At 50.1% G+C, this 17,107-nt stretch overlaps 2 protein-coding genes across 20 annotated transcripts in view; one reads left to right on the top strand and one right to left on the bottom strand.

Annotated features, from left to right (window-relative positions):
* Window positions 1-4,287, bottom strand: part of Anks3 (ankyrin repeat and sterile alpha motif domain containing 3) — a 26,629-nt gene extending 22,342 nt beyond the window's left edge. For 5 of the 9 annotated variants that reach the window (XR_007342609.1, XR_007342608.1, XR_007342610.1 and 2 more), the window contains exons 1-2: window positions 3,675-3,761; window positions 1,274-1,445 (exon numbers count right to left, since the gene is read on the bottom strand). Coding sequence is in view for 3 of the 9 variants with exons in the window: in XM_048789212.1 (XP_048645169.1) it covers window positions 1,274-1,445; window positions 3,675-3,759 (257 nt within the window). In the remaining 6 variants the exon portion in view is untranslated. Of the gene's footprint in view, window positions 1-1,273; window positions 1,446-3,126; window positions 3,138-3,674; window positions 3,762-4,185 lie in introns of those variants that run through there. The other 4 variants (XM_048789214.1, XM_048789215.1, XM_048789213.1 and 1 more) reach the window with 3 other exon arrangements.
* On the top strand, window positions 3,779-17,107 carry Dnaaf8 (dynein axonemal assembly factor 8). 11 transcript variants are annotated; one of them, XM_048789221.1, is made up of 10 exons: window positions 3,781-4,193; window positions 5,203-5,361; window positions 6,474-6,617; window positions 7,984-8,454; window positions 10,177-10,294; window positions 11,800-11,941; window positions 13,428-13,574; window positions 13,988-14,095; window positions 15,417-15,690; window positions 16,246-17,107. In XM_048789221.1, the coding sequence occupies exons 1-9, from the start codon at window positions 4,155-4,157 to the stop codon at window positions 15,679-15,681; spliced, it is 1,593 nt and encodes a 530-aa protein (XP_048645178.1). In that variant the 5' UTR covers window positions 3,781-4,154; the 3' UTR covers window positions 15,682-15,690; window positions 16,246-17,107. The 11 variants fall into 11 exon arrangements, with proteins under 11 accessions (XP_048645186.1, XP_048645184.1, XP_048645185.1 ...); XM_048789220.1 differs by having other exon boundaries at window positions 15,858-17,107; XM_015490783.2 differs by having other exon boundaries at window positions 3,782-4,193; window positions 16,688-17,107.

The raw sequence follows: 17,107 nt of genomic DNA, 5'->3' as shown, positions 1-17,107 counted from the left end.
GACACCCAAAGGTTTAAGTGCTTGAGATTTCCAAAGGAGAATTATAACAGGGATCTTTGTGACCCTGTGAGGGGACATGCGGACCACATACCCAACTACCTATCCCTAAGGCCACTCAGTAAAGGAGTCCTACAAATCCTTTAGCCAGCAATTTCTGAGTGATGGCTATGATTTGGGAGCAGAAGACCTAGGGCCATACAAGGCTCTGCTCTGACTCACCAGGAATTAGAGAAGGCATGGGAGGTATGGACAGACATTATTACTTCACCAAGTTGCCAAAGGTGAAATGGCAACAGTCAGCATAAAGTATGGTGGAACCTAAAGGGGTAAACCCTTTTCCAAAAATCACCTTAAGAATCACATTGTGGGGCTGGGGCTGGGGCTCAGTGGTAGAGCGCTCGCCTGGCATGATGAGGCACTGGGTTCAATCCTCAGCACCACATTAAAAATAATAATAATAATAATAAAATAAAGATATTGTGCCCACCTATAACTAAAAAATAAAATGTTAAAAATAATAATAATAATAATAATCACACTGTGGCCAGGCGTAGTGGCGCACGCCTGTTATCCCAGAGGCTCGGGAGGCTGAGACAGGAGGATTGTGAGTTCAAAGCCAGCCTCAGCAATGGCAAGGCGCTTAGCAACTCCGTGAGACCCTATCTCTAAATAAAATACTAACTAGGGCTGGGAATGTGGCTCAGTGGTTGAGTGCCCCTGAGTTCAGTCCCTAGTACCAAAAAAAAAAATCACATTGTAATTTGGGGTCACAGCAATCACAGGAAGACACAGGCCTGGGCCTTATAAAGGACTTTCTGTGTTACTAGGATGAAATATTTGTATGCAGTGAAGTCAGGCCATCCTCAAAGGGCATCCAAAAGCCTGACCTCTCTCTTCTGTGCAGAAGGGGAGAGGAGGGCCCCATGGATTAAAATGGGAAAAGAAGGCCAAAGGACATTGCTTTCTATCTTTATTCTTATTTATTTGGGCATTTCTGCATTCAGTGAAAACCCCAAGGTTACTCTGGTTCAGGTAAGCTATAAATCAATGTTCATAACCCTACAATAAACTTTTAAACCATCTTCTTCTTCATCGAAATCAAAACTACCTTCTTTGCCAGCTCCCAGCAAAGTTACCACTGACAAAGGCTGGCTGGTGGCCCCCCAAGGATCAGAGGTCTACACCATGTACAAGGCCTCACTTTGAGGAATCCAACACCACTGGGACCCTACTCAAAAGGTAAGGCAAAGGAACACTCCCCAAGACCTCTTACCGCTGCACACACTCCTTCACCACCTCATACTGGCCAATAGAGGCAGCTGTGTGAAGATCCAAGTGGACATCCAGTTCCTCCCGGCTGACCTGTGTGCCCAGCCCATGCCACATGGACAAGCTTCGGTTCAGGAACTCCGGCTCGCTGGCTTCATCACTGAGTTCGGACATGGCTGTGGAGGGAGGCCCAGGGGTTAGGTCTTACTTCTACCTGCAGTAGGCCACCAGCCACATCACTGCCCTGAGAGACCAAGGGCCCTGGCGACCACCCCCAAGACTTAGTTTTCTTTCATTAACCAGCAGCTCCAACATGCTGACACTGGTGAGCCTGCTGTCAGACTGAAAATGAGGTTAACTATAGTGTATTTTCTCTTTAATTCACAGGACTCAGAGTCTAAAAGGGATTCTCCAGCAAGCTCCAGAAAACCTGAAAATCTCATGAATGGGTTATTTAAAAAAAAAAAAAAAAAAAAAATTTAGCCGGGTCCTTTGACCCAATCAGTTCCTGGGAGTGATGGGAAAGAACTCTGTATTTGGGGTCACAGCAAAATTTAGCACTGTATGAGGCATCTCCAGTCCCTAATTCCTGTCTAACGAGTACAGGATATGTCAAAGGGCTATTATTAAAATCACATGGAAGCTGGGTGCAATGGTGCACACTTGTAATCCCAGCAGCTCGGGAGGCTGAGGCAGAAGGATCGCGAGTTCAAAGCCAGCCTCAGCAACTTAGGGAGGCGCTAAGCAACTCAGTGAGGGGGGGAAAAGGATAAAAGGTGGCCATATCACCTTCAGATGTCCTAAAAGTACAATGGCAGCTCACAGAAGCCATTAGAACCTCAGTTTCTAAGACAGGTGCAGTGGCGCAAACCCGTAATCCCAGTGGCTCAGGAAGCTGAGACAGGAGGATCGTAAGTTCAAAGCCAGCCTCACTAAGCAACTCAGTGAGACCCTGTGTCTAAATAACATACAAAATAGGGCTGAGGGTGCTGGGGTTGTGGTTTGGTGGTAGAACACTTGCCTAGAATGCGTGAGGCACTGGGTTCGACTGCAGCACCACATTTAAAAAAAAAAAAAAAAACTAAATAAACAATGTGGCTCAGTGGTTGAGTGCACGAGTTCAACTGCCAGTATCAAAAAAAAAAAAAGAACCTCAGCTTCTACTGAAGAATACTCCCAAGCATCCTAGCCTTCTTCCAAAAGTCAGTGACCAAACAACAAACAAGCCACCCATCTGGGGTACAAAGACCCTGCATGCCCTTGACAAGAGCACATGCAAAGGTGATGGGGCAATGAGTCCTATCCTGGAACCACCACCTCCCCACACAAGCCAGCATGAAATCACACAGGCCTCTCACAGGCAAGTAAGAATCCTGATCCTGAACAGACCTAGTCAACAGAGCCTGGATAAGAATCCCAAAAAGCTAAGTGCTAGTTCTTTTAATAGATCCCACCAGTCTTCTTTAGGTGTGTTCCTTCTACCTCAAAAGCTTCCTCCAGGCTGGGGGCTGTTGTCTCCCTATTGGATACTCACATCTGACACCTGCGAAGTGCAGAGCACTGATGGACAATAAGAAACAAACAAGGTCTCCAGGAGCCTATGCAGAATTCATAAGCCACAGAACTACAAATCTATTATGATTTATAACATATCACACATAACAGATGCTGCCCAATGTTGAGGAATATATCTCATGAATTATCTGTATGCAGCTAGAAAATCTTTTGCACCTCAATTCCAAAACTTCAGGAAATAGCACTGGGGATGGGACCTCTTTTGAGTGCTGGGGATCAAACCACTCAAGGCCTCTACCATGCTCGCATTCTACCACCTAGCTACATCCTGAGCCCCAAGACCTGAACTCCTGAGCTCAAGCAGATGATCGCGTCCACTCGGCGTTCAGAGAAGCCAGGACTACAGGTGCCCACCACGCTGGCTTTCACTCTCATTCCGCCTGTCCATTTTGTAAAATTCTTAAATCTGTTACTTTTTTTTTTTTTTGTAGATGGACACAATACCTTTATTTATTTTATTTTTACGTGGTGCTGCGGAACGAACCCAGCGCCTCACATGTGCTAGGCAGGCACTCTACCACTAAGTACAACCCCAGCCCAAATCTATTACTTTTAAAATAAGGAATTTCAAAATCCTGAAGCTGGGGCTGCCACGCCACCGGAGGAGGTCCGTCCAGGAGCCCAGTGGCGACCCGGCGACAGCGCGCGCCCGCGGCCCTGGGGTTGCTCCACGCCTCCCGCAGGCGCGCGAGCCCTGCCGCCCCGCGCAGGGCCGTCCCACTCCGCGCCTCAGAGCCAGGCACCGCGCCACCAAGGCCTGCCCGCGGGCGAGCGCACAGCCGCGCCCGAACACCGGGCCCCGAAGCTGCAGGTGCCGCCGCGGAGCCTACCTGCGCCGGCCCCAGCCGCTCCTCGCGGACCGCCACCCCTGCGCCCGGCTCGCCCCGGAAGTAATTGCGGGAGCGCGCGAGGCATGCCGGGACGCCCCGAGTCCTGGGATGGGCTCCTCCGCCCCCTCCGCCGGCCCAGGAGCCAATCCTGGGGCAGGAAGCAGGGTGGGACGCGGTTAGTCGCCCACCGGCTCTCCGAGTGCTGGCGCGACGGTGCGGATGCGAGGATCTGCCCGCGGGGTCAGGGCCACCGGAGGGCAGGCGCAGGCAGGCCCGACGCGGCTGGGACGGGCCGCGGGTGTCGGAAGGCGAAGGCTGGCCCCGCGGAGCGGCGGCGTCTAGTCGCCGTGGCAACCGGCGCCTCGCGGGGCTAACGGGCTGCCGCTGGGAACCACCTTAGACGCAGCGGAACTTCGACACAGGACCGCACAGTCGGGTCGGTCTTCACAGAGCCCCCCACCTGCCACCTTCCCCCGAAACATGTTGGGCATTTTCCGCTCCTCCGACCCACCTCTGCTGGTAATGCCCCACGCCTTCTGCCTGCCCGTCAGAGGAGCGTGTCGGTCTCTGGTTGCTCCCTTCACCTCGGCGACTCACTTGCCCCGGAAATGCTGAGCCCTGAATGGCCGAGCTGGGGCGTGCTGCAGAAGCCTCCCCCCTCTGCCGCCCCCGGCTCGGGACACACCGAGCACCTGCCCTCTTTTGCAGACGCGGACGAAGCCAGGAGCCCCCAGCCAAGTCTCCTGCCGCTGCCCTGGCCAGTTCTTAGGCTCAGCCGGCTCTCAGCCACAGGGGTTCCCCAGACCTTCACCCACGTTCCTAAAGCTCCTTGTCTCCTGAGGAACCCGAGGCCTTTTAGGCTCTAGGATACAAAGAGGCTAATCAGTGTGTGGGTCCAAGGGGCCAATTTGAGCGGCGACACCAAACCAGATCTGTTGGGGATTCCAAAAAGAGACAGTAAGGTAATTAGGCTTGAAAATACCCCTAACTTTAAATTTTATTATTTTTATTTATTTATTTATTTTGGTATGGGGATTGAACCCGGGGGTGCTTAACCACTGAACCACATCCCCAGGCCAATTTTATATTTTATTTAGAGACAGGGTCCCACTAAATTACTAAAGCTGGCTTTCAACTTGTGATCCTCCTATCTCAGTCTCCCAAACCTCTGGGATTACAGGCAGATGCCACCGTGCTCACCTGGCAAAATTTTAAAATTTTGATTCAAATTCTCTTTGCCATTTACTAACTTCTCTGTCTATGAAATAGAAAAAACAGTATCTATGTTATAGAGAATATTTCCACGTAGGTGTCTGTATGTGTACATTTTCATATACATACATCATTATGATACACATATCTCTGCAGCCTTTACATGTAGTACACACACATGCACGCAGGCCCTGGCACCCAGTAAATGGGCTTCCTGAACCACAAGGAAACAGGTGGGAGGTGGAGATCTATGAGTGTTTCCATGTCCTGCAGCTGGTGGAAACTTTGGAAAGGCAGCCTCCTGTGTGCTTCATAGGGCTCCTTGGATAATGGCACACAGAAAGGACATCCCATGAGCCTGGCCATCATGACGTCCAAAGACAAAGGTGTGGCACCTACACCAAGCTCCCCCTGGGATGCCATCCTTGAGGCTGCCAAAGACCAGGTCCCATCCCTGGACTCAGACTCCTCCTTGGTAAGCAAGAGCTTTCTTCTGGCGCCAGCAGTCCTTTTTCCCCATGATGGGCATGGTACCAACCAGGGACAGCTTTGGAGCTCCCTCTGCAGACCTCCTTCAAATTTGGGGACTTTGTTTTCACTTTCAATCTAGCCCTATTAAAAGTGTTCTCTGGGTTCCCAGTTCTTTTTTCCATTTCCTTCTATATCCTTCCTTCTGCATTTGTCAGAATTGGTGAATATTGGTGCTCAGCATCCTCAAGGCCACTTCTTGGCCCTTACCCAGAACCCAGGTTGGCTTTTGGCTGAAGCCCTGCTCTTTTCATTCTGCTGCTGTATTGTTAACTCTTTGTTGGGCTGGGATGGGGCTAGCACCACCTCTGAGTGGTCACCTTTCCAGTGCATTATGGTAAGCCCCTGGAGGGATTCTTCAGTGGTGGTTTGGGGTCACTGAGGTGGCCCTGGAAAATGTTTAGCACCAACAGTCATATGCACACATATAAAACTGGACAGTGACCCTGCAGGGAACACACTGGGAGAGAGCTTCTTAGCATACAGTCTAGCACTGGGAATTTAGAGCAAGGGCAAAGGTTTTAGAATGGTTTGTGCCTGCCTGGGCACCTGCAAAAATGGACATGTCAGAGCTTCTGGGACCTCAGGGATCATCCATTGCACAGTGAGGCCCAGGAGTAGGTGGAGCAGTCCCAGCCTCCGTGCTCCAGTCTTGTCACACCTGCAGTCTCCTTTGCCCCTGTCTTCAAGGCTGTCCCTGAAAGGTGGCGGGAGCATATAAGCTACCTTCATTAGAGGTGGCAAGCCAAGGTTCTTGGTTCAATAGATGCTTAAGGTGGAGAGGGACTAGACTCTGCTCTTAGTGGCTCCCTCATTACTCAGCACCAGGCACAAATGCAGCACTTAATGTGCAAGGTCTCAGGTATGGCACCTCCTGGAATGGGGAGTCCCAAGTTGCACCCCCCTGAGGTAGTGCTGCCAAGCCCACTTCTAAATCAGTCACAGGAGGCAGCACAGGGCAAGCCCTTTAAGAGAGAACTGGGTCTCCTGGATACCCCTGGGCAGGCTGGGCAGCATAGATGCTGCCATATCTCCCAAAGCCCCCTCATTTGTCCACAGTCAGATTGCGGCGAAGAGCCATTCATCTTCCAGCGAAACCAGCCCGTCCTGATTCCAGACCTGGCTGAGGAGCTGGCCGAAGACCCTGCTGATGACAATGATTCTAGGATCTGGGTCCCTCTGGCTGAAACGTCCTTGCCTGAGGTCTGTGGAACACAGACTCTAGGCCCTGCAGGCAGAAGTGTGTGTGTATGTGTGTGTACAGCTCTCAGCTTTCCCTGGGTGCCTGGCACATTTAATTTGTTGTCTCATTTTACCCCCTGTCCTTCCTCCAGATCCCTCCTGCTCTATTTTCTACCAAAACACTCTGCACTGTCTGGCCATTGCCACAACTGCATGTCATAATTGGTTCTTCCTAATCCAGCTGGCTTCATAGTCACCTGGCTCAGACCTAGCAGGCAAGCAGGAGCTCCTTAAATATTTGTTTAATTACTGATAACTCTAGTGAGAGGCAAGAGGTGCTCCATAAATGGCTGAGCAAATGCACAAGCTGCATCCCTGGCAGGGAGGCCAGGTGGAGACCCAGGACACAATCAGAAGAGGCCACAGCTCAGTCTCGAGCTTCCTGGTTGTGGTTGTTGCTGAACAGCAGCAAAGCATTTCCATCTCTGTCCCCAGCTGAGACAAAGAACTCTATCTAAACCTAATGTCTTTTAAAAAATTTTTTTTTAGTTGTAGATAGACACAATACCTTTATTTATTTATTTTTATGCAGTGCCGAGGGTCAAACCCAGTGCCTCACATGGGCCAGGCAAGCGCCCTACCACTGAGTTACACCCCTAGTCCCTAAGCCTAATGTCTTAATGCTTAAACTTACTGCTGCCTTCACAACGAAAGCCACCTGTCTGCTTTCATCCCTGGGTGTCCTCCACCAACCAGACTGGTTTGGCCCTTCTTGATGTAGTTGTGGTTAAATGTCCTGTTTCCAGTGAAAACACAGTAAAGGCCTTAACCCACTTCCAAAATGGTTGGGCTGGGGTGTGGGAGAGAGGATCCAGTAGGTGCTTTGCTCCAGCTTGACCTCCCTCACCCCAGTTCTGGCCAGCATCATTCACCAAGCAAATGGGGTGCATGAGGGTTGGAGTAGATCATCTGACCCATCACAAGAACCATCACCCCCAAGCCCAGCCATGCTGAGAAGTAGGTCTGCCCAATGGGAGAAATTCCAGGGTGCCTAGTCCCTGGGGTTAGTTCCAGTGGCACAATTTCCACATGATTTTACTTTGTGTTTTGTTTCTAGAGTCCCTTTGGCTACTCTTCTATGCAATTTTTCTTCTTTGAGGGGAATGGAGAATGACTGCTAATGGTACAGGTTTCTGTTTGGGGCAACAACAGAGTTTTGGAAATAGTGATGATAGCTGTACAGCATTGTGGGTTGTTATACATGCCAGTGAACTGTACACTTAATGGTTAACATGGGAAATTGTATGTTATGTATATTTTACTATGAAACAAAAAACAAAAGTGCGTTTTTGCAGATGCTAACAGAGGATGCATATTTTCTTGATAGCCAGTTCTGGTGCCTGTGGGACTTGCCACCAAACCTGGGAGTGGACAGAATGCAAGTACACTGGGCCTGGCTTCTCAGGAAGGCTGGTCTCTTAAGAACTGTGCTGAGACCAGCACTTTTCTTCAAACGGCAGAGGAGACCCCCATGTTGCTGGAAGGTGACCTTGGGACCATGTCCTTCAACACCAAACAATTCCAGAGTCCTCCCTGGGACCCACAAGGAGAAGCCACCCTATCCCCTGAAGGAGAGGTGGGGATAGAGCCTCTGAGTGCTGCCTGGCGAGACTCTGCAAAACGCAGAGCCCTCCGGAGAGAGAGGAGAAAGATGATAGAGAAGGAAATGCTCCACAAAGTAACCTGGGATGCCCTGGACCCAGCCTGCAGGGACCAGTGTCAGTCTACTGAGCCAGGTCTCAGGTCAGAGGCACCATCAGAGGGACCTCGGGAAGGACAACTGGTGCTCTCACTCCAGGTGGGCCTCTCCACTGCCCAGCCCTCCCTCTAGCCTGTCCCCTGCAGTGTGGACACCTTTGTAGCACACTGGGGCTAGAATCAGAATGCTAATCCCAAGTACAGGATTCAAATGTGTATAGGTTTTTGTAAAATACAAAATCAGATACTGTCAAAGCAAAATCCTCCAAATAGGAAAGCCCACATTCTCATATAAGAGAAGTACCTATTCAACTTGGATTGGGTGTATTAATGAGAAAACCAGCAGAGTGACAAAGCCAGTTTTGTGGGATTAGGAGAAACATTCCATGAGATGCTGGGGGAGAGAAAGGAAAGTGGAGAAAAGACTGATGCAGCACGTGTGGGGTGGCCAGCACCATAGAGGGCAGCACAGCTGTGATCTTGGGGTACTCTCATCCACTGGACAGAAGAGAAACCACTGAGTCTCCCAGGTTCACAAGGCCGTGAAGTGTGTGGGCCCTAGCCAGGCGCATGCAAGTCACCTCTGGGAGATGCTCCGACATGGCACGGGAAAGCCTTGTAGTCCTCTTTCTGCTATCTCCATAGTTCTGACGATTTTCCTAGTAACTCGGAGGAAACTGGCAGCAAGGTACACACAGAAGCTCTTCATCATTGATGAGCAAGCCCATCCTTCCCTTTTGCTGACCCCTGGCAACATCCTCACTGCAGGACTCCAAGAAGCAAGGTCATGGATAGTAAACACTCACTGTGGCTGGAGCTGGAGCTTGGTGGTAGAGCGCTTGCCTAGTATGCATGAGGCCCTGGGTTCCATCCCCAAAACCATACAAAGCATTAATTCCAGGCTAACTTCCTCCCTCTATCACACCCTGTCCCCAGAACCCTCTTGACCAAGTTCTCCAGTTAGAGCCAAAGAGCAATTTTTTTTTTCTTTTTTTCTCCCCTGCAGTTCTGGGCTTAGCACATGCTAGGCAAGTACTCTGCCACTGAGCTATATCGGAGTCCTTTTTAAATTTTATTTCAAGATGAGGTCTAAGTTGCTCAAGCTGGCCTTGTGATCCTTCTGCTTCAGCCTCCCATATAGCTGAGAATACAGGATGTGCCAAACAAAAAAGAAAAGCTTTTTAAGCCTCCAAACATCTTGACCCTTTATAAACCTAAACAATTTTAAAATGACACGGGGTTACCTTGAGATCGAACATCTTTGTGTCAAATGCAGGTCTGTTGACCCACCCAAAAAAGGTTAGGAAGAAGGTGTTGAGGAATGCAGGTTCCTCCTTTTTTAAAAATATTTTTTTAGTTGTTGGGGCTGAAGTTGTGGCTCAGTGGTGGAGCATTGTCTTGCACGTGTGAGGCACTGGGTTCGATCCTTAGCACCACATATAAATAAATACATAAAACAAAGGTATTGTGTCTGCGTGCAACTAAAAATTATTTTTAAGAAATTATTTTTTTACTTGTTGATGGACCATTATTTTATTTATTTATATGTGGTGCTGAGAAGTGAATGCAGTGCCTCACATATGCTAGGCAAGTGCTCTACTACTGAGCCCCAGCCCTGTAGGTCCCATCTTAATGAAGGGATTTAATCTCTAATCCATTACAGGGAGGGTATGGCCATTAGCAAATGCTGGCATGCATGTAAACCTGTTTCTGCCCTACAGTGTCTCATGACAAGCTGCACTTGTGGTGGCAGCTGTGACCGCAGGAGCTGCTGCCCCTGGGACCCTGAGCAGCCTCATAACCACTGGCTTCATTGTTTCAGCAACTTGAAGAGTGGGATTTGGATTATATCCTTCAGAGTCTGCCAGGGCGAGAAGACAAGCAGGGAAATGGTGCACCCAGAACTGCATGGTGGGCAGCTGACCTCCAGCAGAGCCAAGGTCTGTCCTTGAACTTCATCAGAGCCCAAGTGAATCCCCACAAGCCCTCCTTCCAGGCGTCTCAGTGACAGAGGACTGCAAGCTGGGCATAGTCAGCCCTGCAGCTGTTGTGCTTGCTCAGCCTGAACACTCGGGTTGCCAGTCCTTCACTCATCATTGAATGAACATATATATGGCTTCCTGCAATGTGTCAGGCATGTCCAGGCCCTGGAGACACAAGTGGGGCCTTCAGACCGGCCCTCGCCCCAAGATCCACAGCTTCCTTCCTTCTCCCTCCACTTCCTCTCTCTCTCTTCTTGGGGGAAAGTTGGTCCTGCTGTGTGTGTGTGTGTGTGTGTGTGTGTGTGTTTATTGCTGGGGATTGAAGCCAGGGCCCTACACATGTCAGGCAAGCACTCTACGACTGATCATGTCCCCAGTCCCAATCCTGCCTCTTACTCCTCCAGTCAGCTCCTGCTCACACTCATGCTTACACTCCTGCTTACAGAGAAAGCTAAGGATATCATCTTCGTCACTTGTGGCCTTACTCTGAGAAGTTCTGCAAATAACACAAAAGCTTTCCACCCTCTTGGGCCCAAACAGTGAGTAGAGGCAGGTGTCAGATTTCTAGCCTCTGTCCACAGCCTGTATGCTGTTTTCACACAGCTTTGTTTGTAATTCACACTCTTTATGCAGGATGTGGGGAAAACCTCCTATAGGCTGGGAGTATCTGTGAAATTTGTGCCCTCTGGAGGGCAACATACAGAATCTAGCCTGCTTTATGTATTTACTTGCTCATTTATTCCTTATGGTACTGGGTGTTGAACTCAAGTGCTCTTTACCACTGAACTACATTCGCAGCCCAGGCTGGCCTCAAACTTGTGATTGTTCTGCCACAGCCTCTCAGCCAGCTGGAATTACAGGCATGTGCTACAGTGCCCAGCTGAATCTAGTCTAGTTTAAAGACACACATCCACTGAGCAAGCTATTGCTATTCCATTTTGAAAATCTCTCCTAAGCACACAGTGGGTATTTAAGGATATATGTTGCAGTGCTGTTTAAAACTTGGAAACACCCATATGCAATAAGAGTCTAGCTGAGCTAGTTACACCAGAGTGCTCTGCTTTTTAATGAGGAAAATCCTTACTAATGTAGGAAGATGTAATCTATAAGGCAAGGTAGAAATGGAGTTAATCTATAAGCTGATCCCATTTGCTATTTTAAAAAACACACATGGGCAGTCATTTATCATGATTGCCCATGATGTAGCAGATAGAGAGTGGCAAATTTCTATTACTTAGTTGCCCCTACTTTGTGAGACTCAAATATAGTGGTCCCTGCCCCTAAGATGCTGCTCCCCTCATCCCTGCTGAGCTCACTGGAAGCCTGATAAAGGGCTGGGGGCTACCTTCAAGACTAAGGCACACTGCAAGAAGAGGCCCAAGGGGTCCTGAGTTTCAAGCTGCTATTAGCCAAAGGGGACCAAATCCCCACTAAGCAGCCTCCTCTTCTCTGACAATTCACAGCCCATACTGCACCACACTCCCAGGACAGGCTCCTGGAACAGCTGGCTCTCCTGTGTGCTGTACAGTCCGGAGCCCCTGCCCCTGCCCGGAAGCTGCCTGCTGACACACCCCAAGACACAGAGGAGCAGGAGGCCAGAAGCAGGTAGGATTTCTTGCCGGTCATAACCCCGTCATCATTTTTTGTTTTGGGTACTGGGGAATGAACCCAGGGTTGCTTTATCACTGAGCTATTCCTCCAGCACCTCAGCCTCATGAGTTGCTGGGATTCTAGGCATATGCCTTGCACCCAGCCCCTGTCATCTCTTTAGAACTGGTCCATGATGAGGCAGTACTAATTGGGCCTTTTATGCATGGGGCACTTCATGTGCACTGTCTTATTCTATTTCAAGGATCTAATCAGGCAGGTGCTCCAGTGTCCTCACTTTATAGCTGGGGAACTGAGACTCAGGAAGGCTGCCTCTCCTGGGCCATCTTCCCTGCTCTTTCTCCAATCCCTAGGAAGACCTTCCCTCCACTATCCACATGGCCTTCTTGGGAGTAGGAAGGTTATCACATGATCCTGTCCCTCTGTCACAGTTAATTAGTCCAGCCCTTGGCCTGTGGTCAGCAAGGCCACTCAGAGCCTTTCCCTGCAATTTCCCCATCTGTGTATCAGTAACATTGGAAGGCCACCTGCCATGCCATACAGAGAATGGCAATCTGCAGTGACAGAGAGTGCAGATGGAAAGAGGAGGAGGTGGAGACAGCTCAGCAGTCCCCTCAGGCCCAGCGTGTTCCTGCCCTTCTCACACGTTGGTTGTTTCACTCTTTCAGGAATCTGGGTGCTGATGAATCCCCCTTTCCTCCTAACCCAGTTGTAGGTTTCTGTGCCTGGCAAGCAAAAGTATCACATGGCTAGATCTGGACAGTCTAATATGGTAGCCACTGGCCACATGTGGCTCTTTAGCACTTGAAATGTGTCTAGAGTGACTGAAGAACTGAATTTTTTATCTTTTTCTTTTTAAATATTTATTTTTTAGTTGTAGTTGGACACAATACCTTTATTTTATTCGTTTACTTCTATGTGGTGCTAAGGATCAAACCCAGGGCCTCACCCATACTAGGCGAGCCACAACGCAGCCCCTGAATTTTTTATTCACTTGAATTTAATTAGTTTAAATGTAAACAGCTAAGCACATGATACATATCTGAAATCCCAGTTACTCAGGAAGCTGAGGCAGGAGGATTGCAAGTTTGAGGTCCGCCTCAGCAATTTAGCAAGACCCTGTCTCAAAAAATAAAAAGGGCTAGGGATGTAGCTTGGTGGCAGAGCACTTGCCCAGCATGTGTGAGGCCCTGGGTTCCATCCCCCAATCTACAAAACTGTAAATGTGAATAAGCTGTGGTTAAGTGGCCCCACGCTGGACAGCATGGACTCATGGCATCTTATTCATGCCAAGTGCTGTTGGCAGCATGGTCCTTGCTTGGGCTGACTGTGGCTAATGAAAGAGCAGAGGGACTAGAAGTGCCTACCTCTACCTAGTGGGCACGCTTTCAGTGCCTGCCATGGGCGGTGTGACTGGACAAGCCCAAAGGTTGAGTAATCACCTGAGAAAGGACTCAGCCACCCTGCCTTTCTCTTGTCACAGATGTGCTTCTACGAAGCCAGGCTTCCAGGCTGAGCCCTGCCAGAAGCTGGCTGACGGCATGAGGCTGAGGATGGAGCCTCCCACCATCTTCATGGATCTGCGGCCGGCAGAGTCTCCAGAGCCATCTGACCACCAGTCCTCAGGAAGGTACAGAGAGCAGTGACATTGCTGCAGCAGACTCTGCATTTTGCAGAGTAGCTTGTTGGCTTCATGAGGCTTCTGCAGTTCTTGCTGGAAGAAACGGGGAACTTCAGATGGCTTGGGGAGTGACTGGGCTGGGAAGCACTTTTAGCCAGGAATGGGCCTGGCCAGTCCCACCTGGTCTTGGCCTCCTATAGGGAGGGAAGAAAGGGGCAAAGGGCAAGCTTCTCTAGGCTGGCTACATCACCTCTGCCTCCCCAGAAGCTGGCAGGAAGTCCTGTGGCCCTTTTAGCTCAGCTTTTGTACTTTGGCTGCCAGTCCCATCCAGTCCCAGAGGAGCACTTCAAGTCCCTGGTAGAGATGAGGCCTGCCAGAGTGCACTGGGACACATCCAGGGATGGCGTTTCTTCTCTCCCCAGCTCCAGCCACAGCTCCTCTGACAGCGAGGAGGATGAGTCAGAGAGAGAAGCTCTGAAAGCCCCACATAGCCCAGCACAGCAGGCAGCTACTCTCTCCCAGGATTTTCGGTAACCACCCAAGGACCTTGCACTGCCTGGTGAAGTTCCATCTGTTGATCTGACATAATGGACTTCAGCTCACTACCTGTACCTTAAGAGCCCACACATAGGGCAGGGAGGATGTAGGGGCTGGGGAGGAAGCCAGGGAGAGCCCAGCTAGACCCAGCACACACCTCAGTCTGGCCTGCGGGGCCTGGGACATCACTAAGGATATCCTAGCTCCCTCTTGAGTAGGACTTTGTACATTTTCTATCTGAAAAATAGCTCCCCTGATTGATCTTGATCCCTGCCACTCATGACAGTGGGAGTGAAGAGACCATGTAGGGATGGAGTGAAGTGATGGTGGTTCTCCAGAAACTAAAGGCTTGGTGAATTAAAAAGTGAAGTGTCTTGCAGGGACGTGAGGGAGGCCCCATCCTGTGGTCATGGGCAAATGAGAATTAGGTGCCATGGCATCTAGCAATGCAGGGCCTCATGCAGCTCCTGGGAACATGGCTAGGCACTGTGGGGACAGCACTGGGCCTGAGAAGTGTTGAACAGGCCTCCTGTTGGAAGCCTGTGATAGTAACATGCACCCAGACTGCAGAACTGGAGGTGCAGCCTCCTACTCAGCCCACCCCCCAGCCCTCAGTGGCAAGGCCTTGCTTTGCAAGGCAGGAGTCTCGGTTGGTTGGCTCACTAAGCAAGCTCCCTCCCCTGTTCTGAGAAGCATGGTCCCTCCCAGGAGGATTGAGCACCTCCTGTGTGGTCCTCAGCTCTGGAATCAGGCTGCTTCTCTGGCAAATAGCTTTAATATCTTCATGTTTTAATGTCTTCATCCAGAAATGGAGGGATAATTTTAGTTCCTACCTCAAAGTTGGGCATATAAATGATCCTCAGTAACAGATATTTTGTTGGTTCAGGCTTTAAGACATTAAGAACGGGCACATGTATAATCCCAGCTACTCTTGAGACTGCGACAGGAGGATCTCAAGTTCAAGGCCAGTCTAGGCAACTTAGCGAGACCCTTGTCTAGCAGGAATTAGTGCACTCCTCTACAGAGCTCCTTCCATAAGAATGTCACAGACAGGATAGATGGTGACATTTGGTGGGAAGCCTCTGGGGGTGTCCAGAGCCACTGATGGGGCTGAACCCTATCTCCACGTGGTAAAGTCTTACTGTGCCCACCAAGAAGAGAAGGGGAAGCCACGGTACCCGTCACTCCCAACAGGATCCCAGACATTCTCAGAGGTTGCCTGAATCATGTCCTTCTTTGCCTGGTTTCAGTGGTGACATGCTGAGAGGACTGGCCTCAGTAGCGCTGACGGAGGTTGGTTTTACTGCATTGCAGGAGCTGTACTTGCAAGAGTCAGCTTCTCCAGCAGCTGAGAGCATTTCGGAAAGGGATAGCTCTGCCCCAAGTACCTGCCAGGAAGAGGCCAGGTGGCCAGAAAGCCCTTGAAGATGCAACTGAGAGGAAGGAACAAGTGAAACTCAGCACTGAGGGGCAGAGCACCCAGACCAGACTCCAAGGAGGACATCCTAGGGCCCTGGGGGACCCTCTTGAGCCAGAGTCAGCTAGGGAGGTCCTGATGCCTCCTCTAGGCCAACTATAGGTGCTTCAGGTAAGGGGATCTGAGGAGCAGGTTGGGGTGGTCTGCTTTTCCATGCACTGGTGGGCCCCTTGCTGTCCACGTGTGTCCATTAGCAGGTGGCTTTGTGGGGTAGGGACTCTGACTGTGAACTCACCCTGGCCTTCACCAGAACCGTCCTGACATTTTCATGCACACAGCAAAGACTTAAACACAGATTTATACATGAAGTGTGACAGCAACTCTGGGAAACCACGTGGACCCCAGCTTCTGCAGAGCCAGGAAGGAAACCGCAGGACTCTGTGGGACTGCGAGCCTCTTCCATCCTTTTCCATTTCTATTCTTTTTTCCCTTTATCAAGCATCTATCATTTCCATTTTACAAGTTCTTTTTAGACACTAAGTAAAACGTATTTATATAATTTCAGGGTTGAAAGAGACTTCAGCCTTTTTTCTGGGCCCCTGAGTACTTGCTATTTCAAACTAACCTAAATTAATACAGCTTGTACAAACCCACACATAGGCAGACTTATTTTTTTTTTTTTTAAAGGTAACAATTGAAGTTCGCTTCTTTTTTTCTCTACTCAAGATAAAAAAGCTCACATAGGTTCCAGGATCCTTCCAAACTAAAGGTGAACCTAGACAGAACACTGGAATGGAACAGTGCCCACCCACATCGATAACCACCAAGCAGGGTCCAGCTGGTCCCCTGCTGGGCCTGGTCTGGCCTCCATGGAGAAGCCTGTCACCCCCATCCTGTTACAAGCTTGTCCCCCAGCTCCCCATCTTAGAGCCCTTTACTAACTGCTTTCTAGGCCCTGATCTCTTGCTAACTTGTACCCAGGACAAGGGCCCAGAGCCCCTGCCTGCCCTGTGGAAAAGCAGAGAAACCATGTCAGTCGGGTTCCTCCATGCCATGGCTCAGGAGGCAAAGCTGGCGCTTGGCATCTGGGTAAATGTTCAGACATTCAAACTGAGGGTTTCTGCCAGTTGCCACAACAGAGGGTACACAAGGTTCTCTTTGTATCCAGCCCTGAGCCAGGCCAAGAGCTAGGTAGGCCCTGCCCAGCCACAGCAGCATCACAGACACCAGCTACAGGCAGCCACAACCAAGGCCACAGACTCCTGCTCTTCAGACACCAACTCATCTGGTCACTGGAGGCCCACCACCAGCTCCCACCCCAACATGAGGGACATTTCTATTAGAAGCCAAATGTCAAGCAGGCCTCCACCAAAGCCACCGGAAGCCTCTCCAGCCAGGCCTGGGCCGGACCCCTCCCCCTTGGCTCTGGGGAAAGGCCTAACACCTGGTAGTATGGCTTCCAGATGGCCAGGCAGCCTCCATCACGGCCACTTAGCTGTCAAGAGCAAAGGCAATTATTTTTTCTATGACTACATTTTCTCCCTTTTAGAATATCTCACAGTATTTGAAAATAAAGTGTTTGATCCAA

This window comes from Marmota marmota, unplaced genomic scaffold (assembly GCF_001458135.2).
Source record: "Marmota marmota marmota unplaced genomic scaffold, marMar, whole genome shotgun sequence".
Lineage (NCBI taxonomy): Eukaryota > Metazoa > Chordata > Mammalia > Rodentia > Sciuridae > Marmota > Marmota marmota.
Note: the sequence above shows the minus strand (reverse complement) of the source record. Positions and strands in the feature narration are given on the sequence as shown.